General features: G+C 31.0%; 1 protein-coding gene across 1 annotated transcript; it reads left to right on the forward strand.

Annotated features, from left to right (window-relative positions):
• Positions 1 to 876: 876 nt before the first annotated feature.
• On the forward strand, positions 877 to 27,854 carry LOC106678897 (uncharacterized). The gene is made up of 12 exons (XM_014417722.3): positions 877 to 1,160; positions 1,684 to 1,997; positions 3,373 to 3,718; positions 5,614 to 5,838; positions 7,795 to 8,046; positions 8,952 to 9,118; positions 14,724 to 14,955; positions 17,985 to 18,298; positions 19,395 to 19,752; positions 22,468 to 22,692; positions 26,010 to 26,261; positions 27,606 to 27,854. Exons 1-12 carry the CDS (start codon positions 941 to 943, stop codon positions 27,779 to 27,781), a joined length of 3,081 nt encoding a protein of 1,026 aa, XP_014273208.2. The 5' UTR covers positions 877 to 940; the 3' UTR covers positions 27,782 to 27,854.

The following is a 27,854-nucleotide window of genomic DNA, read 5'->3' on the forward strand; positions in this document are numbered from 1 at the left end:
CTTCAGGTGGTACCGTAGATACGGTACCATCATGTCCATTGGCCAACCTGAAGCATGCCACTGCCACCGCTCTTGGTAAAGTCAATGGAGGGCGCTTCTTAGGATCTAGCAATGCCGCCCAGTTCTTGCCACCACATTCCTCTCTACTTCTTTCCTCTACTCTCTCTATTTCTCTTTTAAACCCAGCGTCAGCCGAGGGATGTCCAGATGCTATTGCCAGTAGAGCTGCCCTCCAATCCTTTCGATAGCAGAACTATCTTCTTTTCGCTAGCGTCAGTCAGCTTTTTTAAAGCCAAAGTTATAGCAGCTACCTCTCCATCCAAATTGGTAGGCGTTTGCTCCAGCAGTTGCTGAAAGTAGGAACAGGCTGCTATAGACACTTGCACCCCCATTTTTATTTGCTCCTGTAGCTGACCCATCGGTGTGTATATGGGTCCATTCTGGATGAAGGTAGCGCTCCGCTGTAGTGGCCAAAGCCACAGTCCTTAGTTCTTCCGCTGGGGTCATGGATTTGTTGATGGGCATTATTAAATCTAGCACTACAGCATACGAACACGTCCACACGCTTTGTTTAGTCAAGTCAGGCAGAGGCTATATTTCAAAGTTCAGGCCTAGGCTTCTAATGATGGATTTCGTTGTCTCAATAAATGTTGCGTTTTGCCAACAGTGTTGGCCCAGTAATCACGGCCAGTGATTTTTCTGATAGAGCGGTTAAAGGAAATCATGTGTTGATTAATAGATAAGGAGAGGACGCAATATAAAAATAACACATAACCTTGCATTGCTTCATCCAGTTCTTTAAATTATGTTATCTTTAAAACGGAATCGATTATCTTATCAATTTCGCATACAATAGATAAGGTAGGCGTTGGTAAATATAAACTCAGTTAGGTGCCTTAAATAGTCCAAACATGCAGAGAGATCGAAGCTAAACCTAAAGATGTACTTTATTGTGGAACTGCTTAATAATTATGTATTTGTTTGGACCATTATTATAACAACTTTTTTATACTTCATCCTAACAAAAAATCATGGTTACTGGGCTTCCCGAAATGTTAAATTTATTCGTCCTCTTCCACTGTTTGGGACTTCTTTCTTGACAACGTTTTGTATTGTCCCAGGTTATAAGGTACAACAGAAGGAGTACAATTATTTAAAAGGTGAGTGAAAATTATTACCAATTTTGTAATATTTTTTATTTGTATAATAATGAAAATTTACTGTATATACTGTAGATTTTCACTTATAAAACCTTTTTTTTCTACTTTGATATTTTCTAAGCATATTGTGTCTAACTCTGACTAAAGTTTTTTTTCTTAAGGATCACAGAGCGGAAAGCTGTGTTTTTGTTAATTCAAAACATATTTATATATTGTAAATTTAGTCTATGTATCTATATATTTACACAAAGCGATTTAATAGTCTATCCTTCATTTGTCACGCAGGAAATTCTCTTCTATTTTTATCTACTTATCAATATACTTATTTTCTTCCATATCTCCAAAAACGAATAAAAGCTGCTATAAGTTTCTTCACCTATATTCAGATTACTAATTAGTAAATTTTTTTTACTCTAAAGATTTTAAGATATTTTAGTGTGAGAGACAAACAGACAGGCGTTGGGGAATTGATTGAATGACTATAGTATTTAATTGTAACTAATTCTTAATTTTTATTACCTAGGCCAACGATATGGAGGATTATGGAACTTCTGGAAACCTAAATTACTCATTCTCGATCCAGAACTTATTGAGCACATTATGATCAAAGACTTCTCGTATTTCACTGATCGTGAGAAAACGGTTGACGTCGATAGGGATCCATTGGGAAAGCACTTGTTCAACCAAAATGGAAACAATTGGAAAACCCTCAGAAGCAAACTCACTCCTATCTTCAGCTCTGGTAAACTTAAGACAATGATACAACAAGTTGTGGAATGTGCTGATGCATGTGTCGAACATGTTGGTCAAAAAGCAGCACTAGAACAGCCTGTGGAGGTTGGTTATAAATATATTTCCTTTAATTATTACTTCATTTATTGGACTCTGACAACTAGAGGTAGTCTATGTTGTTGTTTTTTACTGAAAGAAATATCCATATTAATTCTCAGTGAATTAAATCTGTGATGACCAGTTAATGTTGTAGAATAATTATAATTTATTGAACTAAAAACTGGCTAGTCCACGTTTATAAAATTCAATGAATTCGTCCTTTATAATCTACCATTATTTAACAATTCGAGGAAAAGTTAAAGGTAAATAAAAGCTCGGCTAAGGGTCCTTTTACTAGCAACGTCAAACGTTTTTTTATTTATTTTTCTATTATATCAATAATTGTGTGTGTCTTTTCTACGAATATAGGGACGGTAGCAGGCGCTTCTGTAGATGTTTTAGTTTCTCTTGTCTTACTGATGAACTCGCCAACCAACTATGGAGGCAGCTCTTAAGACCTAAGAGAGGTTACGATGTAAATTTGAACGCTGTACCCACTTTTTATATTTTTCTGAGATATCAAATAAATCTCAGTCATAATAAATAAGTCACGGATCTCTTTGAGTTATAACGCATATTTTCTGGGCTTTAACTAGTCCCCGACGGGTTTTGTTTCAGGAGATAGACATAGGCCAAGTCGAAATCAAAGATCTGGTTTGATGAAGAATGTAAAAATATGTACATGAAAAATAAGGAATGAAGCTGTAAATAATCTGCGTGAACACGATGTTGTTTTTTACAATTAGATAAAATATAGGAATCGGCGTGAACCCCTTTTGATTTCATACCTTCCAAATATTTACTTATAACGAGTATTGTTCGATGCAAAACGACGTTAAAATCTCTCAAGCTGATCATTATATCAGAATAACTGGAATAAATAATAATAATAAAATAATTAAAAGGAATCTTCCCTTCCTGATAAGCCTTTTTATCCCACATGTAGGGGCCTTTCATCATGAAAAGATTTGTTGATTGCGCCCGCAGACCTTGATTATTGTCAGAACAATATAGTTGCGCCTCACCCCTGAACTACGGTGCGGCCCAGAATCGGAGTTTAAATGGGTGGGTTGGCTGGTTGGGAAAAATTTTTAAAAAATCTATTTTTGTTATGATTTCCTTTGAGTGATTGAGAAATGCTGTCAATCGACCAACTTACTTGTTATAAGTGAATCTGTTGAAGATAACGCTACCCTTGGGTTGGGAAAGTGTATTTAACGCCGTTTTCCAATTTTGTCAGATTTTCAATGTTGCTGAATTCAACGTTATTGGTATAATTAAACGAATTGTAATTATTTTTTTAAACATATTTTACTTTTATGAAAATCAATTAATATAATAGCTTGAAATAAACTAATATTACCAATTAATTTTATTTAAGATAAGAGAGGAGATGGCTGGCTTTACAATGGATGTCATTGGATCTTGTGCGTTCGGTTTAAACATAAACGCTATAAATGATCCTAATTCGCAACTAAAAAAGCTGGGCCAAATGGTATTTGCTCCATCGAGAACATTGAGGATACGTGGATTATTACGTTCATTTGTTGGCTACTTGCTTAAATTGATTCACTGGAAAAATAAACCAAATAGCTTTGGCCAAATGATAATGAATATCATGAAATACAGAGACACAAACAATTTTCGTAGAAATGACTTTATTCAACTTATGATGGAAGTAAGAAAGGAAGAAGAGAAGCAACTGAAGGATGGTACGATTTCAGAAAGTAAGTACATTATACCTTTAGAATATTAGGATAGTTATGAAAATAAATCTTTTCTACGATAGCCAATAACGTTTCAGGAGTAAGATTCTCGGCATAGATTCTTGTCTATTTCTGTTCTAGAGGGATCACAAAAAATAAATAAATAAATAAAAACCTGTACAACCAACTAGCTTATTTTTCCCTCCTGTTGGTAATTTTAAAATTGAAGATATATCTGTCTTAGCATCTTACTCCTACACCTATTAATTCTTCTATCTACAATTAATACCTCTTTGTCATTACATTAAAAAGTTATTGGCACCTACCTTACTCTTAATTATTTACAACATTCCCTGATAAGGCAGGAGATGTTAAAACCATACCAACGATCCTCCATAGGGCTACAGCATCTTTCCTGAAAAGAATTTTGTATAGCGTTTCTTCCGGATTCGTTCGTATATTTCTCGTTGAACTTCCAGGCGAAAAATTAAAAAAAATATTTATACCTTAGCGCAAACTAGTTTCAACGTGGGACTTTCCGCTAAAGATCCTTGCACTTCATCTTTGACGGTGACACTTTTTATTGTCATATTGGCCACGGTTATCGGTTTTTTTGGAATGGCAAATCGTAATTGGTCAGCTGGTCTCTAATAATAGTCGTAAGCTTGACGAAAGACAACGATGAGATGGTGCAGGTCCACATTATAGTCATAAGGTTTCTCTTGGGACTAGCACAATGTAAAGTTATTGTTTACTGTGGACCAGTTATAATGGAAATTACCCTGGTATTTGAATATCACATATTCCTCAAAGCTTCTAGTTTAGCCAACATACCACCCTTTAGCTTCAGTAAGGCTATAATTTGGGAAATTAATTCAGCCTTTTTTTTTTTTTGGACCATCATAGTGTTAGTGTTCCATATCGTCGAACTAACGCAAAGAGCTCATTTCATTCAGCCTTGCTACGTTGATACGTTTAGCTGAGATACTATCAACTTCGGATGACATTGTTTTTTTGTTTTTTGTATTTTCTTATGCTGAAGATCTTTTACAGTGCTGATGGTTCAATTCGTTCAGTGTTAGATACATCCGTCAGTTTGATACTTTCCCGTACACAAACGATGCTCTGATCCAGCAGTTAGTACATCTCTCGGTGATGCTTGGAGGGTAGACTAGTAGTCTTCCATCGACTTCCTAGCAAAAAGTGAAACCTGCTTAAATTCATAGAAAAACTTTCTTCATTTTCCGCAGTCAAGAGCAATTTCCTCTAATCCTCGCCGTTCAAATACATCACTTCTGACATTCGAATAATCACGAACTTTTAGCAAAGCATAAAATTCCAGACTGAGACGAAGACAAAGACGTTGAAAAGAACAAAATAGTTATTACCATCCCGTAATGTGCCTATTATTAAAAATACTTAGTGCTGAATTAGTCCCTTCCCTCTTTATATTTGCGCCATTATTTCTCTGGGTAAACTATATTTTTTATAATTTCTAATCCTAGTACTGCGGCGGAGAGACTACCTACTCTCCGCCGCAGTGCAGTACTAGGATTAGAAATTACAGATCTACGGCTAAACTCACATCTATATTTTTTATACTTTATAGGATATTTAGTTCTATTACTGCATAAAAGTAAGAAATAATATGGGAGTGGTACAGTTAATCCATTGTGCATTGGTTTGCTGGGATTTTAAATTCTGATTTCCTTGATGCGTGAAGGTATGGTGGTGCATCCAATGCACAATAAGGTATATAAGGTCTTCAGGATAAGAAAGATTTACTATACTATTCGTTATTGGTAACATAAAATTTGTTATCATACAATTATTCACATTTAAATTACTCATAAGTAATTCCTATAGGTGATCCATAATCCATGCAATGCATTAATATTTTCCCTTCTTTTTTACAGTTATAATGGATGACAATACCATATCATCGAACGCTATTGTATTCCTTCTGGCTGGATACGAAACGACTGCAACAACATTAAGTTATGTACTTTATGAACTTTCTCAGAATCCTGAAATACAAGAAAAGGTTAAAAATGAAGTAGAAAATGTCTTGAAAAAGTACGAAGGCGACATAACATGGGAAGGATTGGCAGAAATGAAGTATATTGACTTGGTAATATCAGGTAGGTAAAATTTTCACCACTTTTTAAACAAAAAAAATGTCTAACATTTGACCGAACGCCTTTTCTTTCATTTGTGGTATAAAATGATGTAAACATTTTTACTAATATTTGACAAAGAGGAGAAGAGAGAAAATTCTTTGCAGAATTATTCTAACATTGCTTGTTAAAATAATCAAATTTCTATCAATTAAAACATCAATGTTCTTCTCTGACATTATTCAAGAAGTAACAATAAAACAAATAATTTTTTTTTTAAATAAAGTAAAGAGATTTAAATAATCGAAAAAAAAATCATATGTGCAAAAATAAATTTATATATTCAACTTAGACAAGAATATATTCGAAATATAATTCCATAATGTAAGAAAACGATTCTATTATCCAGATAAACAGTGACGCAACAAGCATAAGCCGTTCTAAAATGGACTCAGTAACACTAATTGAATATTTGAGATTACATTGGAAACTGATAAACGTGATCGGAGCGATTATAAAGCACACAAATTATAAAAATAAATTATAAAATTAATAACCAATACTTTCATTGGTTTTAGAAATACTGAACGTAGTATTTCACGGAATACCAATAATTTCTGACACACAAGCAGCTGGAACGAATAGCGAAAAATTACTTCAAAATTGGAAACTAGATACAATAGACCTAATATCTCTGTAAAAGATTAAGAAAATCCAGGTTAATTAATAATTTACGCTCTTCTCTTAACCATTAATCTAATTATAATGTTATAGAAACAATATCAATAATAGTATGAATAATTATAATGAGTTACATGAGAAGATTTAACAGACTGGCGAAACAGCGAATCATACGGCATATGCTCCCGACAGTTTAAGAATTTGTTTTAGCATAGACCTTTTATTTATATGTTTTAGGACATTTCTAATTATTTTTATGAATTTATATGTTAAACAGCATATAATGCGTATATACTACTACTCCTATTTCAGGAAATATGTTTTGTTATTAACATATTGTTAATAATGTATGCAAATTATGTTAAATGTTTATATTCACAATCTTTCATTTCTAGCAAAACGTGAAATGTTATCGATTTAAAATAAACAAAATTAAAAGTACTTTAGAAGAAGATATTTTTTTTTTGTTATCTGCTATAAAGCTAAAAATAATTGTTTTATATATTTAACTTATTGTTAATAATATATGTAAATTATGTTCAATGTTTATATCATGCAAATTATGTTAAATGTTTATATTAACCCATATTACATTTCTAGCAATACGTGAGATGGTTATCGATTTAAAATAAAGAGAATTAAAGGTACATTAGAGGAAGATTTTTTTTTTAATCCGAATTTAAGCTCTATTGAACTATTCCAATGATGAAAATATCTAGCTGATATTAAATATTTACATTGAATTGTATGATATTGATTTACTGAGTTTTATTAAAACTGTTTTACCTTTTTTTTGAGGAAACCCTAAACTGTAAAATCGATTATATAAAGTGGTACTGGCTGAATTTTAACAAAACGTTGCTGTAACATCGCGTCCTGAATACGCAATTTCACTTTTATACAACTTTTCATTTTTGAGCTAGAGTGTTCAGTTTAGTTAAGTTACAGAAATACAAGTGTTTAGGTCCACTCTGTCCAAAAGTGTCATTGTATACTAAAATATATTGCTATGTATTTCATAAATAAGTCAGTAAAAGAAAAAATAATATAAAATTTTTATTTTTAAGTTTTATTTTTAATGCAAGATATTTCATATAAAAAGAGTAAAAGAACGTAAAACAAAGCCTTGTAATAAATCTGTTGAAGCTAAATAACGTTATTTTGAATAAAAATAACTATTATTTTTAAGTTAATTTTGTAAGTTACAACACAATATTTTGGTTTATATAACATGCCAAAAAAAAATCCTAATTAATTAAAATTTTATTGTTTTATATCAAAAAAATTCTTCTGTTTAAGAAACATTAAGAAAACACTCTCCAGCCTTCGCTTTAGTACGGCAGTCAGTGAAGCCATACAAAGTTCCTAACAGTGATTTAGTACTGCCGAAAGGATCTGTTGTGGTAGTGCCGATATATTCACTACACCATGACCCCAAATATCACCCAGATCCAGAGAAGTTCGATCCAGAAAGATTTTCAGAAGAAAATAAACACAAACTAGTCAAAAGCACCTATTTACCTTTTGGTGATGGACCTAGAATATGCATAGGTAAGAAATCTTATAGTAACTAATTGTTAATTACTGACCTTATAAATACTATAATACTATAAAAGTATTATTTAAGACCACACAGTATCATCAAATGATGTAAAATAAAATGACTTGGTAACGAAAATAATTAAATAAGCAAAACGTATATACAACAATACATATGGGTCACTATCCTAAACTAAGGAAATGTATGTCCCAGCAATTTAGGAAACCATTTTTTTCAAAATAATGCGTATCTTAAACGTAAATATGTATCATAGTTTTTATTAACACTCACATACTGACGAATAACAGATTTTTTTTTTTTAAATTATTGGTTTCTCTTAAATTATCTTTTCATTACTTATTTCCAAATCCGAGGTGTAATCTTTACTTTCTGATATTTCTGGATTAGACTAAGTTAATATAAAAATAATCGATTGCTTTTCATTTGAAAGGTTTGTATTCTTACAATTTGTCATTTGAAAAGTTTTATCTGTTTCACGAAACACGGAGATGAAAAATGTTTTGATTAATCTATACAAACAACATCAGCTTTATTTAAAAATCTCGCCTAGCAGAAAGAATTTATTTTTCAGCTGGCAACGTTTGGAAACGCTGAATAATATCGCAAAATATCTCTTGCTTATTTTATTTTTACGTTTTGTTTTGTTAATTTTTCTCTCTCCGGTGAATAGTTTTGTATACCAAAACTAGAACTATTTTATAGTTACTCTCTATCACTACTGAAAAACGCAAATACACAATCAAGCGTTCTTGAGGACTTGTTGCAACCTTTAGATAAAACGAGTGGTAGGGAGTAAAAATAAATAAATAAAATAATATAGCATTAAAATGTTATAGAAATATATTTATTAATGCAAACTGATCATGTAAAAATTTAAATATTGGTTAATTTTTAGGTTTGAGATTTGCCAGAATGGAAATGAAAATAGCCATCACTAAACTTATTATGAAGTACAAGTTCAGTTTAAATTCAAAAACACCATCAACTCTACAATATTCGGCAAAAACATTTTTGATGGTACCAGAAGGAGGAATATGGCTTGAATTTACCCCAAGGACAAATTAAAAATGTAAAAACAAAATTGACGTATTGCATCTGTAATTGTATAATTATTTTAATACAATAAAAAATAAAGTAACACTACTCTTATATTTTTTTAATCCCAGAATTATACCAATTTCGATATATATTAAAAAAAGAAAACTTATAAATAGGGCACGGATTATTATGCAATTGTATATGTTGCTTGAATGCATTCTTTTAAGCAGCTGATATATTTGGGAATTAGTTTTTCGAGATAACTTTAAAATATTTATTTATACATGTATGTATAATTTGAAAATTTTCACTGCATATACTTATATATTTCGATGATTTGGATAAAGTAAAAAAAAGAGAGAGATTAATTCCAGAGTACTCTCGTTGGTTGATTTTACATTTAAAAAATAATTAAAAAATCAACGTTACCTTCAATAATTGGATTCTTAGAATATAGATTTTAGTTTTTTGCTTACTGTCTTTGGAAATAACAATAATATTAAATTACCAGCAATAAATAAATAGTGATATCTATTATTATTATTTAAAACTCTACAAATAAGTGATTTATTGTGTTCTTTGTTGAAACTTGAATCGAAAAATTAAGTCAAAATCTTACATTCCAAATAGGTGGAGATATGACCCAGAGTAAATAGTATAAGACTAAGAAATAATATCACTTTCATTCTTATCAGCCTTCTGTCGAACACGCATGAAAAAAGTATTGTTATAGATAAAAGTTTCAAATGATTGAATCGATTTAAATGTAGTGTAATTGGGATAGAATTCCATGTAGGAGAAACTTTGAAAACAAAATATGGAAAAGATTTCTATGAAAAATTTAGGACTCTATGTTACCAAAAATAATATATACATTTTATTATTTATTGTTGATATTTATAACTGTATTAAAATATATAAAACTAGTAATTTTGACATTAGTTACACAATAGCAAAACACTGACATTTAGAGAATCTACTCATTGATAGAACATTAATAACATTTTTAGAGAAGAAGCCATCTTCTTTTCAGACGTCTAGGAGGATAATCAGGTAATGAAGGAGAAGCCAGTTAGAAACAGGTGGGCTTAGATGGTTGGGACATTTATCATAGGATTGGTATCTGGTTCTGGCCAAATCGGGAACATTCAGGTCCTAATGGATGACTTGATTTGTGACAAAGTACATTAAGGATTTTACTAAGGCTTTTGGATTTTACGAATTGAATACGAGAGGAGACACCATTAAAATTCAATTTAAAATTTGAATGATTCAGTTATTCTCCACGACGTTGATTTCAATAGATAATTTAAAGTGCTTATAAATATGTTTTTATCATTTTTTTTTATGAAAAAGAAACATCATTTTATAATTATATAAGATTAGGTTTCGTAAAAAGGAATATATTTATGATAATTCATAACACCAAAAAAAAATTAACAATAGAATTCTATCTCTTTAATAAATGATAAAAGAAATCAATGCTACATTCAAAAGATATCTTGTTTCAACCATAGTGTTGCAGAATACCTATATAATTCTTTCTACAATGAAAATTTTTTTTTTTTTTTTAATGAATACAGATTTTTTTGGCTTACGAGGTATTACTACCTAAGCGGCAATATGCCACTAACTAATTCATTTATGATTTATTTTATTGTTTTTAGATCAATTAACATTTAACAGCCTGCAATTATTACTAATTTATTTCTTTATAGTTAGTTTTAAGAAGTCTCTCACATTATGATTATGTCCTTTATCATACATATTTAGAACACACTTATTTATTGTTTTTCACAGAATTTATTGTTTCTTGTTTATAAAAATGTGATTATTGCTTATTTGTTCAATTTCTACCCCATCTCTATTTCTTTCTTTATTTAGAACTTTTTTAGTCCAAGTATATATGGTGTATATAAATATTTAAAAAACAAAAAAGTGCTGGAATACTTAGTATATTTTATGTTTTTTTTTAAAAGGCATATTTTGCTGCATTAGTTATGTTTATTAGTGTTATTTTGCTGGATATTTTACGTTTTTTATTGCATAATATATGGTACGTTTCGCTAGTATTATCAGATTAAGAACACGGACTCTATTTATAATTGTAATCAACATTCAAACTAACCATGAGGAACAAATAATAATCGAAGGGCCACGCTCGTGTCAGATACGAACGGAAGACTACTGTTGAGAAAGTCATGGTTCTTAAAGACAGATAATTACTTCAAATATAAATTGTAATTTAATTCCTATATACTTTTAATAAATAATTGTTATCTAAGTATACTAATTTTTTTTAATTCAATAAATTATTATGGTGTTATGATTTCGTAGTCTTATGAAAGGAAATAAAAATGTTTGAAGATCTGTCACCAAAATAAAACAATTTAGCATTTCCTACGTGAATACTTTTAGTATTTATAACATAATGTAATTAATTCGTAGTAGAAACAAAAAAATTAATTATTAAATAAATCAAAAGGTTTGTGTATATGGTAGTGAATTTGTGTGGATAATCTTATATAAGAAGAATTAAATATTTATGATTTTAAATTTAAAAAATAGGCTTTTAAGTTATAATTAATGAATGACCTGGGCAGAATAGCCTACAAAAGTAACTCTAAATTTAATGTGAGGAAGAAATTATAATTGAAGATGTCCTTGAGGATGGCTAAAATGGCCGAAACGTTGGACTAGTCAAAAATAAAAAGTGTTAAGACAAAAAAGGATACAAGTTTTGATTTATTTATTAAATAATTACCTTGTCTCAAGAAATTGAAATAATATAATTTAAAAAAAAATTAATATTTGACAAATTCAGCTAAACTAAGGGCGAGATGTGCGTTAGTCTGTGTGCTTGCTCTGTTCTTTAACCTAGTTTCCATGTGAAAAGAATGTTTTGCAACAAATAATTTCGGGTACAGATTGTTAATTTAATTTCTAATACATGTACGAGTTATTATTTTACAGTGCCAATAAAGGTTAAACATTATTGAAACAATAACTCAACGATTTTATATTTCAAACAAAGGTAGTACAGTTACATTGGCCCTTTTAACGAACGCCTTTAGGTATTGGACAGCAGTCAGCTTCACGCTGACTTAACTGAAGTATTAAATCTGTAGCTATCTATTCTTATAAAGGTTATTTTGCATTATAGTTCTGAGTTGTTAGTAAGAACTTTTTTTTGTGAACTCCTGTCATTACTATCAACTTTACAAGACTAAAAGCGTAGATAAAAAATCCTAGATCATCCTCCTCGGCTAATGAAGAGAAACTTATATCATAATTCGTCCTCAGGTAGAGCGTACCTTTTTTTTAATAAATCCTGGCCGATTATAGTCATGAAGAACTTACCATTCACTAAGGTTTCAGGAATCAAACAGAACTCATACGAAATATATAATAATACATCATAATATCATTATGTTGAAACTCGTTTTTATGGTTTAATAATTGTTTTTAAGAAATATATTTTTATGTTCTAAGTGTACAGATGAGTGCAAAAGAATTAATTTTACAAGAATAGGGTATGAAGGCGAACAAATTGTACATAAGTTATGTAATCAGTATTATAGTAAATTAAATAACCACTTAATCAATTAAATAAAATAAATGTGTCGAGTTTCATCATTTGACTAAACATCCAACCAATTTTGAACATAAAAATAAAATGTTGAAGTTATATTTAAGAATTGGATGCCTATCACGAACAAGCTGTCCAAGTATGAAACCACCTTAGTTGTAGGATAAAATATACTTAATATAATTATTTAGGTTGCAGAACATTATTTCGTGATGTTTATGACGACCAGGGCTGTTAATACCCAGAAGGGCGTCATTACTGGAAATTTCTAGGCACAATACGTTTAGGTCTTTGCCCTGAAGGAACCAGTTAGAGCACTGGTGACCACTACAGCTATCCATTTTCACTTATGGAACATCTAATATGTATATAGATGGAGGTTCATGGCTCGTTGGAAGTTTGGTAATAATCAACAGCCACTTAAATATTATATATGAAGCAGTAAATTCATCCAGAAAAGACAAAACTATGTAAAATTCCGAGAACTGTATATAACTTTCATAAAATCCAATAAATTATCACTTTAAGAATTTACTAATTTCAAAGGTTCTTAATAAAACATTTTTTAATGTCAAGAAATATATTATTTATACTCCGGTCATCAATTGATTTATTGATGAAATTGTATTGCGAAATAAACTTAGTAAATAAAATTTTATTTTTGTCTCACAAAGGTTGAACAATTCTTGCGGTTAACTAACATACATCTTGGTTAAGTAATTGCCTTTTTTTTATAAACTAGTTCAAATGTTTTATCCACTTTCTTATTTCATAATTTATTACAATAAACTTTATACTGTAATTAGCGCATATTTATTCCAATCGTGATTTTTTTGTTACAGAGATAAAAATGGAAATTATTAAATGCAAATATATTAATCACATCCTGTACAATAAGTTATGAGAATTTTACTATTTTCTTGATGTTAAATTGTGTTGGTCAGATTTTGGAATTAAATTTTAGTACACACCGTGATATATTGAATTTTTGCCTAACTAATCGAATAATAGTACAATAGTCTGTCAAACAAGGTCCACAGTACACATCATTGATTATTTAGGAATAAGACTACAATAAACACTAATTTGATTAAAACCACAATAAATTCATGTTGTCAAGCTACAATAATTAGAAAAACAAGTGATGAAACACTAGAGGTAAAAAAAAAAAAAACTCTCTAGTTTATTTCGTGGAAAAGGTTTTTTTTCCCCACAAAATTAAGAAGAAAAAAAATTATCTCTACCTACGTAAATTTTGAATTCTTAAAAAAATTATAAGAAATTAAAAAAAAAATATTAAGTTCCTTTTAATTATTTTTTTTTCATAAAACTCAATAAATTAATTATAAAATTTAAAACTGTGAAAAATCTAATGAGAAAATATCACTCCAATATATTTATTTATAATTGCAAATAATTAGGTTGATTTTTTTTAATATGAGATTCATTAACAGGGATGAGCAGAACAACATAATAAAGACAAAACAATTGTCGATGAGACACATTCTTGATGATAAAATACTCCAGTATCTTTCACCATATCAATCACCCATACAACCTTTCCAGTTTACATACAACAGTTTCGACAGTTGAAAGCATTAGATATAAAAAAACATGTGTATGCAGGATAAACACTAGCATATGATGCTACAAACAGGAGACTTTTGAACTTCTTGGCATACTTTGTTGGTACCTGAAATTACCGTCGCTGGTTCGAAAACTGGATCCCGAACACAAATAAAAACTTTTTTTTGTATATTTAGCTTTAGGTCAAATAAGGACGCCATGGCGCACATTTATGGTGCTGGTTTAAAACATATTTTTCTATAGTGTAGCTAAAGGAAGCCCATGTATTGAGTAATACATAGGTTGATGGCACAATTTAAAAATAATACATAATCATGCATTGCTACATCAAATTATGTAAATTCTGCTATTTTGAAAAAGTCACTGTATCCAGAATTGATAAGATAGGCGCTAGTAAATATACGTCAGGCACAACTCTCTTATATATAGCCCAAATATGCAGAGAGATCGTAGCGAGATCTCAAGATGTACTTTATTGTGGAGCTGCTTACAAATTATGTAATTGTTTGGTCAATTATTGTAACGACTGGTTTATATTTCATTCTCACCAAAAATCATAGTTACTGGGCTTCCCGAAATGTCAAATTCATTCGTCCACTTCCGCTCTTCGGGACGTCTTTCCTAACAGTGTTTAGTATTGCTCCGGGCTGGAAAGTACAACAAGAGCAATATAATTATTTAAAAGGTAAGTAAACTAATATTAATCAATTTTGTTGATTTGTTTATTTTTATACCAGAGAGAATTTACTTACCCTACTGAAAAGTATATTTTTCTGACTAGATACTTCCTGCGTATGAATTTTCTATTCGTGACTCGTATATCCTTTCCAACCGTCAGTGATCGGTGCTTTATAAATACATAAAAAAACATCTCTTATCTTTTAAGAATTTTGACTCTACTCTTCCTTAAGGAATCGATGGCGCCGTGTGCCTCTCACTAATTCATTAAGCCATTTGTCGTCACCCTCTCACACGCTTTCTTCCTCTAAATATTTTCTACTTTTATTTTTTTTATTTTTTACCCTCTCATAACCTTTCCTCTTAAACAACACTTAGTCATTCTTGTAACGGTTTTTTTAATTCAGAGTTTTGCCGTTATTGGCGCAGTATCCATTAACCGTTTGATTTTCAAGCTAACAGGTTCGTTTTATTCTTTCTTTCCCCTTTCTTTATTTTACCACCCCTTCTTTTCTCCACTTTTCTCCATTTTCCTTATCCACGTTATAAGTTATGTTCACTATATTATTATTGGTGTTTTCAAAAATTTTTTTTTTCTATTCGTTTCTAATGGTATACTTTACTTATATTTTGCCTCTTCATCAATTATTATTGTTACATATATTTTCTTCCTCTCAATTTTCTTTTTCTTTCCATTTTTAAATTATTAATAACCAATATGTTCATAGTTTTTTGCATTATATAACTTCATTTTTATTTCATTTCCTTAATTATGTTATTTTAACCACTTTTTTAATCACTTATGTATACATTTTATTTCCCGCTTCTCTCGTCACTTCATTTTATTAATTCTATTTTGTAAAATTATTCATTTCATTTATTCTGTTTATACTTTCTTTTTTATTTTCTATACTTACTGTTGTTATCTTGTTCTGTTATTAGCCCTGAAGAAGGCTAGAAACTCTAGTCGAAGCGTTGGCACAATTAAATAGGTTACAACAACTTATTTGTATTTCACTTTGACCGCACCCCCAACCATCTTCTCCACGTACGTCATCCACGATCAACTATCTCTCATAATTATGGTTCCTTAATTTTTTTTTTCATTCATAAAGGATCTACCAGCACGATACACTCGATGGACTCTCTTACAGCTAGAGGATACATTTTACCATGGACATAAAATTGTTTTAGAAAAGAAGTCTAAATCCTCAATCTTAGTATTCAAAATCGATAGAATAATAGAAAAGTGGGATGTTATTGTCCTATAAAAAGTAATAAATCACATGAGAAACAATCTATAAGATCGCAAGCTTTAGTCGATAGGAGATAACTCAAGACTTTATATTTCTTATGTGCATGTTTCCTGCATTATATTTATATATGTACTAACCAAAGTATTTTAATAAAAAAAAAAAAATATTTTTGTGATTTTCGAAATCTACGAACCTTTTTAATTTTTATTCTTATTTTCCTATGAAAATTCGTATGATAAGGTTTCTCGAGATGGAAATAATTAATATATTTTTTCTTACTAAACAAACAAAAAAAAAAAGTTTAACAATCGATAACGAATCCGTAATGCAATCGGAAAACACTGAGCGGTCTCGGTTTTTCCGGTTCGAATAGGTAGTCTCTTTTTTTCTCTTTGAGTTATTCATTAAATTCCTAAATATGTATTTATTAAGATTTATTCATTGTTTATTATTGCTAGCAATAAGTTTTTTTTTTTTAAATCAAGACATATTTTAATAAGAATATACTTTTTTTTCGAACCCTTCATTGAAAAAAATAAAAAATAAATAGGTACAAAAGATGTGAGTTAAAGTGTGCTGGCTTCTTCTACCCATGGATTTAGCCCCCTTTAAGAGCTACTGTAGGTATACACTGTATGTGCAGAATCGATTGTGCCGTGTGCCTCTCACGATAGCCGAGCGTTCTAAACCATAGACCTCTGGCAAAATATAATAATAAGAATATGATCTATTTGATATTAAAGACCGCTTAATTGTATATTGATTCACCGAGGTTAATCAAAATTGCTAAAACCGTTTTTGAGAAAATCAAAATAAATATGAAACATCGATTCAATAAAGTCCTACTAGTCTATTTAAACGAAAAAAATTGCTGTGACATCTCAGGCATAAAATTATCTTAAATATGTAGTTTTAGTTTTTGAGCAAGGGTGACCACATAGATTCTGACACCCAGAAATACAGACCGACCATTTTGTAAGACAGTTTTATTTCCGTTGAAAAATAGAAATCGTAATTCTCCATGATAACAGTACTGCCCCTTATTAAATATTTTATAAGTAGGTAAGTGGGAGTAATACATTTTAAAAGGTTTAATGAGCTTTTCTAACAATTTGCTAAAGAGATAGAATAAAAACAAGGAGTCATAATGATGAAAAGATAGTTGACCGTATATAATATATATGGCGAGAAGATGGTTGAGGGTGCGGTCAGTAAAAAACTCAACTGAGAAAGAAAGAACCCAGCCTTCAACGAGACTCAGAAAAAAGAACAAGATAACAACCGATGAATACAAAAATAAAAATAAAATATAAACAGAATGACACAAGTAAATAATTATACAGTATGAAAATTAGTAAAAATAAAGTGATGAAAAAGTGGAAAATAAAACGTTTAATTATTTAAGTAGAATAACATAATCGGAGAAATAAAATTTTAAATTATATATTGCTAAGAACGAAAATATGAATATATTAATTTAATAATAATTAAAAATTAAAGTTATAGAAATAAATAAAAAACTAGGAGTATTTAAGAACACATCTGTGGTCTAACCTTATCCGTAAATTTTACTTAATAATCACGATCCTGGTTTTCTTTCTCAGCTTTACGAATACAAATTGTTACAAGTTTCTTCTCAGATTAATAAATAGATGACTTTTCCCTTTAGGATTTTAAGATATACTTGTAAAATGGTTGTATAAGAGACACAGAAGACGTTGGATAAGAAATAATTATAAGAACAGTACTTGTCATTAATTCTGTTATTTGCATTACCTAGGCCAACGATATGGAGGATTATGGGGCTTCTGGAAACCTAAATTGCTACTTCTCGATCCAGAACTCATTGAGCACATTATGGTAAAAGACTTCTCGTATTTTACTGACCGTGAGGGAACAATTGACGTGGATACGGATCCATTGGCAAGGCACTTGGTCAACCAAAATGGAAACAGTTGGAAAACATTAAGAACCAAACTCACTCCTGTCTTCAGCTCTGGCAAACTTAAGACAATGATACAACAAATTGTGGAATGTTCTAATGCATGTGTCGAACACATTGGTCAAAAAGCAGCTCCAGGTCAGCCTTTGGAGGTTGGTTATAAATATATTTCCTTGAATTATTACATCATTTTTTGAGCTGGTTGTTTGTATATAATAATAACACATTTATAGACAATGCTCCATGAATAGGGATAGTCTATTCTTTTTATTCATTCGCTAATAGCGTTAGGGAACATTAACAAACAATAGACTTAATCAAATTTAAAATGAGCTGTATTTTGTTTCTTAAATTTTAAGAATTTAAGTCAACAGCACATTACTACTGAATTGATATGTTCTGCGCCCTTCCTAAAACAAAAATTAATATTGTTTTCCCACAGTATCTTTTAATAATACCCCACTTATTACTGTTGAACAGATCCGTTACTTAGGACTAAATCTGGACAAACGACTGACATGGAATCCTTATACAAGACTGCAAAGACAGGAAACTGCTCGTCGATTCCGACTATTACCACATTTACTAGACAAACAGTCCAAACGTCCAACCCATTACAAAAGACTGATCTACATGACTGTTATAAGGCCTATCTGGAAATACGGAGTTGAGCTATGGGGCTCCACTAAACCATCGAATTCCTCCTGAATCCAATCCTTACAGTCCAAAATCCTTCGTAAAATCATTAATGCTCTTAATCTCACAAATCAAATCATCCATCAAGATACCAATCCTTCCATAGTAAACTTCCCAACCACCCAAACCAACTCGTTTCTAACCTGGCTTCTCCTTCCCTACCTAATAATCCACCTAGGCGTCTGAAAAGAAGATGGGCTCGGGATATTCTCCTTTAGAAATGTTTTTGGAGTTCTATCAATGGGTAGATTCTCCACATGTTTGTATCATCTCATAATATCACTTATAGCAAATTTACTTGACGTTTATATATGTATACAGTTGTAAATAACAATAAATAAATTACTAAAAAAAAAAATAAAAATGAAAAAATTATATATTGTTTTCCACTTTCATAGCGTGCGTGGCACTATCTCACACAACTTTTTGTAGTTTCGCTATTATTATTCTCAATAGGCGAAATATACAGCAATTCAAAATGACAATTTTCATTGAATTTAGTTTTAATGATCTCTTGAATAAAACTAATATTACTTATTAATTATATTTAAGGTAAGAGAGGAGATGGCTGGCTTCACAATGGATGTCATTGGATCTTGTGCGTTCGGATTAAACATAAACGCTATTAATGATCCCAATTCGAAACTCAAACAGATGAGCCAAATGATATTTGCTCCATCGAGAACGATGAAGCTACGCCGATCATTAGGTGCACATTTCGGCTTCTTGCTCAAATTGGTTCGCTGGAAGAATATGCCAGGAACCTTCGCTGTATTTTTTAAAAACACGATAATGAGTATTGTAAAGTACCGAGAAGAAAACAATTACCACAGAAATGACTTTATTCAACTCATGATGGAACTAAGAAAGGAGGAAGAGAAGCAACTTATGGATGGTGCGATTTCACAAAGTAAGTATATTATGAATTTTGAATATAAGGATATTTAAAAAAACAAATCTCTCTACAATAGCCAATGACAGGTCTAGGGTAAGATTTTTTACTTTATTCAATAATTATTGCTATTGATTATGGTATAAAATTTCAATGCCAGATTTGATCATTTCATTTTAGAATTGAATAAATACTTAAGGAGCTGCCAAAGAAGGTCCTCATAAAACCCAACAATCAAATTTGTGAGCAATTGAAATACTACTTGAATTCGTATTAACTAGCCTTACTTGCACCTACAGTCATTAATTTGTAAATGGAAGTTATATATTTCCTAACACCTGAGTGAATATTCATAAACATATTATATGTAACATATAAGTCATATATGGTTTTGTTTATGCCGCTACTGAATAAATATTAGAATGCGAACCAAGTTAACATTTACATATTAATAAACAGCCATTTATATTTACTATTTTATTACAATATTTACAGCAGTGGGGGTAATAAATATGGTAAATAAAAATAAATATATTACAGCCAATAATTCTCCAAATTATTGTAATTTCTTATCATAGAAACAATGGGATTTTTTCATTTGGGTAACAATGCTAGGTCAATTCTAAATCAATAATCGTCTTTTAAAAATCAAGGGTATTTTTTATGAATCCTTCTTGGTAATTTCTGACATATGGGGTAACCAGCCTATTCTAACCATGGTGGGATGTCAAGTTTTCATTTCGTGGGGTAGCCACAGAAATAAAAGTCGACTCCACAAGCAGGATTCGAATCGGCACCACAACAGTCACGAGGCTGTCACTTAACTCCGTCAGCTACAAACAGTACCAAACCAAGGATGCCCAAATAATGAGCATGGCTGATTTCTGATTGGAGCGTGGAAACTCCATCTTAGAACACCAAGCCGGTACAGGTCCTCCTCGACACCCCCCAGTCAACACAAGTTTAGCCTTCTTAGGATCTTTTCACCAGGCACCGCAGAAGATCATTCATGACTTTCTTTCTTAAGGCATCGTGAACCGGGCTAGACGGGAAAACACTACAAACTTAGCCTCACTTAGTTAATGCCTCAGCTTAAAATTCCTTCCGATTATCCGTAAGCTGCTCGATGTCATACGTTACAGGCACAAAGCGTATTACAGCCTATCGTCTTGTAGACTTCAGTTTAGTCCCGCATATGGGTACCCATAATTCACGGTCCCATAAACTAACCGAAAGCATCTATTCCTGGCAGTTATCCTTACTTTTATTTCGATTATCACGACTTCGGTTTTCATCAGTTTCAAGGATTTCCTAAAATAATCGTGGTTTTCCTGAGATCATCATGATCATGTTTTTTTTTCTTCGTTTAGTAGGTTTCTTGCATGTTCCAATTTCTCGACCGTCCATTTTTGGACCATGACCACGATCTACAATTTTTTTTTTGGATTTGTTCGGATATTTCATTTCTCTTAGTGGTTTTATGTCATAAATTAAAAAGAATTGTTGGTCTAGGGTCTACTTGCCATACACCTATGTTAATGATGATAAAAATCCTTATAGCCTCTTTGATTTGAACAGTCCGTTTGTATGTGCATTGGACAAATCTCTTCTACACTTCCATATTGAGTGTCCGCATCACTAAAATTAACGAAAGAATACATTGCACGTTTGCATACACTTGTATTCAAGTGTTCAAGGTCTGGTTTCCAATTTGAAAATTGATATTAACCGTTAATATCCCCGAATTCATTAGCTCCCATTCCTCGAACTTTCTAAATAGCTTATCTTTCATTATAAGGTCCAGTCCTTCCGTTAGTCTGTTTCTTAGAGGGATTAGTCCTATAGTCCTATACTGTCCTGTATAGGGTCCTAGATTATATAGGGAATATTCCTGGAGTCCTAATAGACCAGTGTATTTTTTTTTTCGTACCCTCCGCTTGAAACAAATATGAATGATAAACAAATATGTCTGTTGCTATGGCTCCTAGACCAGTGTATTTTTTTTTTCAAACCTCTTTATTTTTATATATGGTTACAGAATACAAATATATAATACAATACATTATATATATATACAAATTTATATGATGTCTTCGTTTGCCGTATGGCATTATAAGATGAGCAAAAAACATGGTCCACTGAAAGCGATTATACATTGATGGTATGATAGCTGGGGGGCTTACAAGAAATCGGGAGGGGCCATTCCGGCTGGTGGTGTCTAGACTAGTGTATGACCTCCGTTCATCTTTATGACTATATCCTAGATTATAGTTTTGTTGGGACTAAGAACAAAAATAATATTAGGAATATTCTTATTATCGGATACCTCAACGCACGGACAGGCAATGACCGCATGAGAACACTTAAGTTGTACAGGTCCAAATCTTGGAGAGAAGATCTGATTTTAATTCCATGGTTAACAAAAGAAAAAAAGTTGATTTAGAATTATATTATAAAATTATAATTTAAATAAAACTTCACAATAAATCGATTTCGACAAAGAAGGAGAGGTATGATTAGATATGTTGTATTGAAATGATGTTGAATCCAATGTCCAACAAGGTAGATAAGGTCTTCAGGATAGGAATACAGTAAACCACACTATCCGTGTTTGATATTATTAAATTCTACAATATAGAAAGTTTGTTAAATCCTCTAATTATTCACAAAATTCCCAATCTCTATAGATAATTAATTATTTATACAATCTATACTTTCTCTAATTTTTTACAGTTGTAATGGATGATAATACAATTACATCAAATGCTTTTGTATTCCTCCTGGCTGGATATGAAACAACTGCCACAACATTAGGCTATACACTTTATGAACTTTCTCAGAATCCTGCAATACAAGAAAAGGTTTATAATGAAGTAGAAAATGTCTTGAAAAAGTACAAAGGGGACATAACATGGGAAGGATTGACAGAAATGAAGTACGTAGACATGGTAATATCAGGTAGGTAATATGTTCACAATTTTTTAAACAAAAGAAAATGTATTGTGGCAGAACAAAATGTTTTCCATCAAATTAGTTAGAGTGTTAAAAATAGATAAAGATATATTTACTAAGTCTAGCACGTGACAGAACTCATTTTCATTCGTCCACGGAATGTAATAATGTAAACATTTTTATTAAGATCTGAGAAAAGGAGCAAAATGAGGGGAAAGAAGATTTTTCACAGGATAATGTTAACATTGCTTATTAAAATAATCAAATTCCAATTCATAAAAATATCAGGGTTCTCCACTGAGGCTATTAAAAGAGTAGCAATACACCATTCTATGAATAAATTGTTTCCAAAAAGACTATCTAAATCAGTAACAAATCGACTTAACAAAGACAACACTGTTTACAGTCTCACCAGTATGCCAAGCTTGCGGAACGCGACTTATAGCAAAACACATCTTAACTGAATGCCGAGACTTCCTCTAATTTTTAAATGATTCTCCATCGGATCTCCACTCCATCTTGCATGATAACAAACATACTGTAGTTTCTAAGTCATTCCAAACTCTAATATAACATTTAATCTATTTTTAGATTACAGAAGTTCCCACGTTGCAGTAATTTTACATTTCAATACAATAGTAGATATCAAAGGTAAGGCCCAAAAGTTAAATTACAAGTCTATCCTTTGGTAATTCGGCAATTAGGCAATAATGACCCATAAGTGGTTGGTACCTTAAAATAATTTTTAAAAAAAGAGAGAGAGAAGTAATAAGACGATTAGAACACAGAGATGGACAGACGGTTCTGTATTTTTTTTTTTTTTTTTTGAGATAAAGGAAAAAACATTTTAACAATCCAAAACCAAAAGTCATATTTACATAAAAATTTATACATTGGAGTGAGACACGAATATATTCGAAATGTAATTCGCATAATGTATGCCAGCTTTAGCATACAGTGGACTTATTTTCCTAGTCCAGGGCTGGGAAGAACTAGGAATGGTCTGGATTTATAGTATTGAAACATGATATGGGCACTGAGTAGACACACGGGGGCCAAAAACCTTGCTTGATGAAGATGTACAGCAAAGTCTTTTTTTTTAATTAGCCACTTGCTGGTCATGTCTGATATATGAGGATGGGGGCAAACGGAGTCAAGTTTTCATTTCATGGGACCACCACGAAATTAAAGTCGACCCTGTTAATCCGGATAGACAATGCATTTGAGATCTCAGCAGAATGATGCTACAAACATCAGTTGGAGTTGTGAAACACACAAATGGGAATTACCGCCAAGAGCCCGAGACGAGAAAAAAGTCAGTTATTTCACCCCAACTTTTGATTACTCTAATGAAAACTATGTGTAATTACTAGCCAAAATTGATGAGTCTGCCAAGTATACGTAGCGGGAATAAAAAACTGCGGCTTTTTAAAAACGTTAAAAATAATTCATTTTTCATTCAGAGCTCTATATCTTTAAAACTACCAACAACAATAGAAAATCTAAGAGAACATAATTTAAAGTAGAGTAAAATGTCTAAACTGCAAGCCCAAATAGAGCTATTTACGTTCAATAGTTCTCGAGATATAGCTTTTTAAAAAGTAATATTTCATAAAAATGTTGTACAAAACGTACTGAAAGATTAGTACGGTAGTTGGTGAATTTATTCTGAAAAATCTCGAAAACCATTTGACACAGATGTCTATTAGCACTCAAATTAAAGCTAGTTTAATGAGCTATGAAGTAGTTTTCATATCAATCGTCGTAGGAGTAGTAGTTTTCATGATATTTGCTACAAATAAATTGATTTATAGTTGTTCGGATAAATTTTCATTTACCAAATTTATATTCATATACGAATATCATAAAAACTACTATCCCTACGAAGATAAGTGTCATAAACTACTTTATAGTATGTTAAATTTCTTTTATTTTGAATGCTAGCAGACATTTATATTTTTTAAAAAATCAAACATTTTATACGAACAATTAGAAAAAAAACAGTTTGTAAATTTATTTTGTTCTGAGATATAGATATCTCAAAATAAATTAACTAACTACTAATCTTTCAGTAGAGGTTTATGAAATGTTGCTTTTTAAAAAGTTATATTTCGAGAACTATAGGACGTAAATATTTCTATTAGGGCTCATATTTCAGCAAATTTGCTCTCCTTTAAATAATGTTCATTTAGATTTTCTATTGTAGTTGGTAGTTTTAAAGATAGCTCCAAATGAAAAATTAATTATTTTTAACGTTTTTAAGAAGCTGCCATTTTTTATTCCCCTTTACTATAATTGGCAGATTCATCAGTTTTGACAAGTAATTATACATAGTTTTCATTAAAGTAATCAAAGGTTTGGGTAAAATAACTGTATTTTCTCTTCCCGGCTCTTGTACTTAAAGTGAATGGATTTAAAGGGAACTCAGCGTTAAAGTGAATTCAGTTTAAATTAGTCAATAAAAGGAAAAATTACATTTAAAATAAATTCGTTTGTTCTCTTACCTCCATTACATTCTTTGAAAACGAAAAAATTTAACTTTATACCCCCACTCTTGACCAGTGTAACTATTCAAGTGAATGCCAATTGAGTGTATTTTTTTTTAATCTCAATTCCCATTCCTCTATTTATAATCTGCATTTTTTTAATGCATCAAATAATATATTGAGATTTGAAATTTATTCATAGGGTAAAAGAGGGGTTTCTTGTTGGAAGAAATATTTGGATGGAAAATGAAAATTTTACCTCATTATTATTTTAGAATAGTTTGTTTTTTAATAATGCATCCATCTCTGTATAAAAAAAAAAAAACGCAGTCAGAAGGGAACATGTTAGATAAATATGGAAGTAGTCGTCTAATTTCAATTTTGTAATCAAGTATTTAATTTTTTGAAGTTAACTGAGAAACACTTAACGCCAAAAACATTAACGTGATGTGAAAATTTCAGTTTACCACACCCGCCATATGTATCCAATTAAACCCAAGCTTATTACTGTATTTTCAAAGGTCCTTAGGGATGTTTAAAAAACATTAACATTCCCAAGTGAAAATGAGATAAAATTTACATTTTTCGACTTTATTTTTTTTTTAAACCAAAATTTTCCTTAAAACAAGAACTAAACAAAGTTCCCGGGCGTTATATGTGCTGAGGCTTCGTAATTTTATTATGAGTAAATTTAATTGTATTTCTTGATATTGTGATTGGCCTTTTTCATACCAACCCAATATTTTGGCGAATATAATTTCAAGAAGAGTTTCGAACTAATTTAACTTTCAAATGTTTATTAAAGTTATCTTATTTTAAAATATTATTTTGTTAAAGAGACATTAAGAAAACATCCGCCTGCCTTCGCTGTATCGCGGCAGTCAGTGAAGACTTACAAAGTTCCTAACAGTGATTTAGAACTGCCGAAAGGATCTGTGGTGATAGTACCTATATATTCAATACACCATGACCCTAATTATTACCCTAGCCCAGAGAAGTTCGAACCAGAAAGATTTTCAGAAGAAAATAAACACAAACTAGTTAAAAGCACCTATTTGCCTTTTGGTGATGGACCTAGAATATGCATAGGTAAGAAACCCTATAGTTTATTTAATATTTTTATATGTTTAAGATTAACGTAATTTAATAAACAGGTCACCATAAAAAGATATTACATGCTTTGAAAACCCTCGTTCCTTACTTTTCTTTCTTCATCTAACAAAAAGTAAGGGAAAGGGATTTTATGTTGACTTCATCAATCATTAACAACTAAAAAAGAGCTCTTAATGTAAGAGTGGGGAGAGCACAGTGTAGTGCAATATCATTGTTGTAATATATAAATTGCTAATATATTATATACATCATATGCAGTAGAAAGTATAAAGTAATAGCCAAGATACCAGCTGGAACTTTTTATTAAACAAGCCGATTTTACCACTCAAACATAAGGCTTCAACTAGGCAAGTGGATCCGAGGTCTTTGAATCTACCATTTTTTAATAACTAATAATTAATATCCTTTCTATTATCCACATAAGTATCTTAGCATACTCAAGCATGCTTGAGGATTTGTGGCTACCTTTCGATTAAACAACAGAATTTACTATTTATCCTTGAAGTAAAATATTAATAAATAAATCTATACGGCTAAAACCAACCGAGGGCCAGGGGTCCAGTACGTTGTAAGGAAGTGCCCTTATTAGACCAATGGTTGTACAAGGAGGTGATTTGGGGAGGGTCATGTCTGTATAAAAATTCAGATAAGTAAGGCTGCCAGGGAGGGCAGGAGTAGCGGGTTTTATATCATTTTTCAATTTCAGGCGCTTTTTAAAGACTGCTCTATTAAACTGTCAGGTTAAATTCTCCTCTTTCCATTTTAAACTAATATTTCAAAAGTAAAATAGGACCGTCGGTCCCCGGGGGTCTTTCCGGGGTGGGTCCGGCGGGGAAGGATTGCCTTTTTTTGTGTTATGATCTCATCTTGTCATTATTTATCACGAGTTATAACGTTATAAATAATATAGAACAATTTCTATCATTTATTGGTTGAACAGTACTACCCATGCTGCAAAGATTTTGTTTATGGGTGAAAAATTATGCTCATTTTTCACCCATAAACAAAATCTTCATCTCAAAAATAAACAACCAATACAGTTCAACCAAAGAAAAGTCTCTTTGGAGGCTGCCGGACTGAGTTAAAGAAGACGAAAGGCACCCTCTAGGAGCAAACATAACTAAACTAAATAATTTATAAGCAACATAAAATCTGCGTAGTAAGCTTATGTTGCTGACACACACATTACCTAGCGGTAAGGTATGGAGTAAAGATAAGTAAATGATCTATTATCCAAATGTTATGGATAGGGATTTACAAATATTCTCTGGTCATGAAAATTTTAAAACATCCGTTTGTAATATTTTTGTGTATTTTTAGGTCTGAGATTTGCAAAAATGGAAATGAAAATAGCCATTGCTAAACTTATTTTGAAATACAAATTCAGTTTAAATTCAAAAACAAAAGTACCACTCCAATATTCAGCACAAACATTTTTGTTGGTGCCTATAGGAGGAATATGGATTGAATTTACTCCGAGAACAAATAAAAAATAGAAAACAAAAAAAAGAAATTTTGCATTTATGATTGTATAAGAAATTCAATACAATAAAAATTAATGTAACACCA

Source organism: Halyomorpha halys, unplaced genomic scaffold, assembly GCF_000696795.3.
Source record: "Halyomorpha halys isolate HHAL.00 unplaced genomic scaffold, Hhal_1.1 Scaffold166.1, whole genome shotgun sequence".
NCBI lineage: Eukaryota > Metazoa > Arthropoda > Insecta > Hemiptera > Pentatomidae > Halyomorpha > Halyomorpha halys.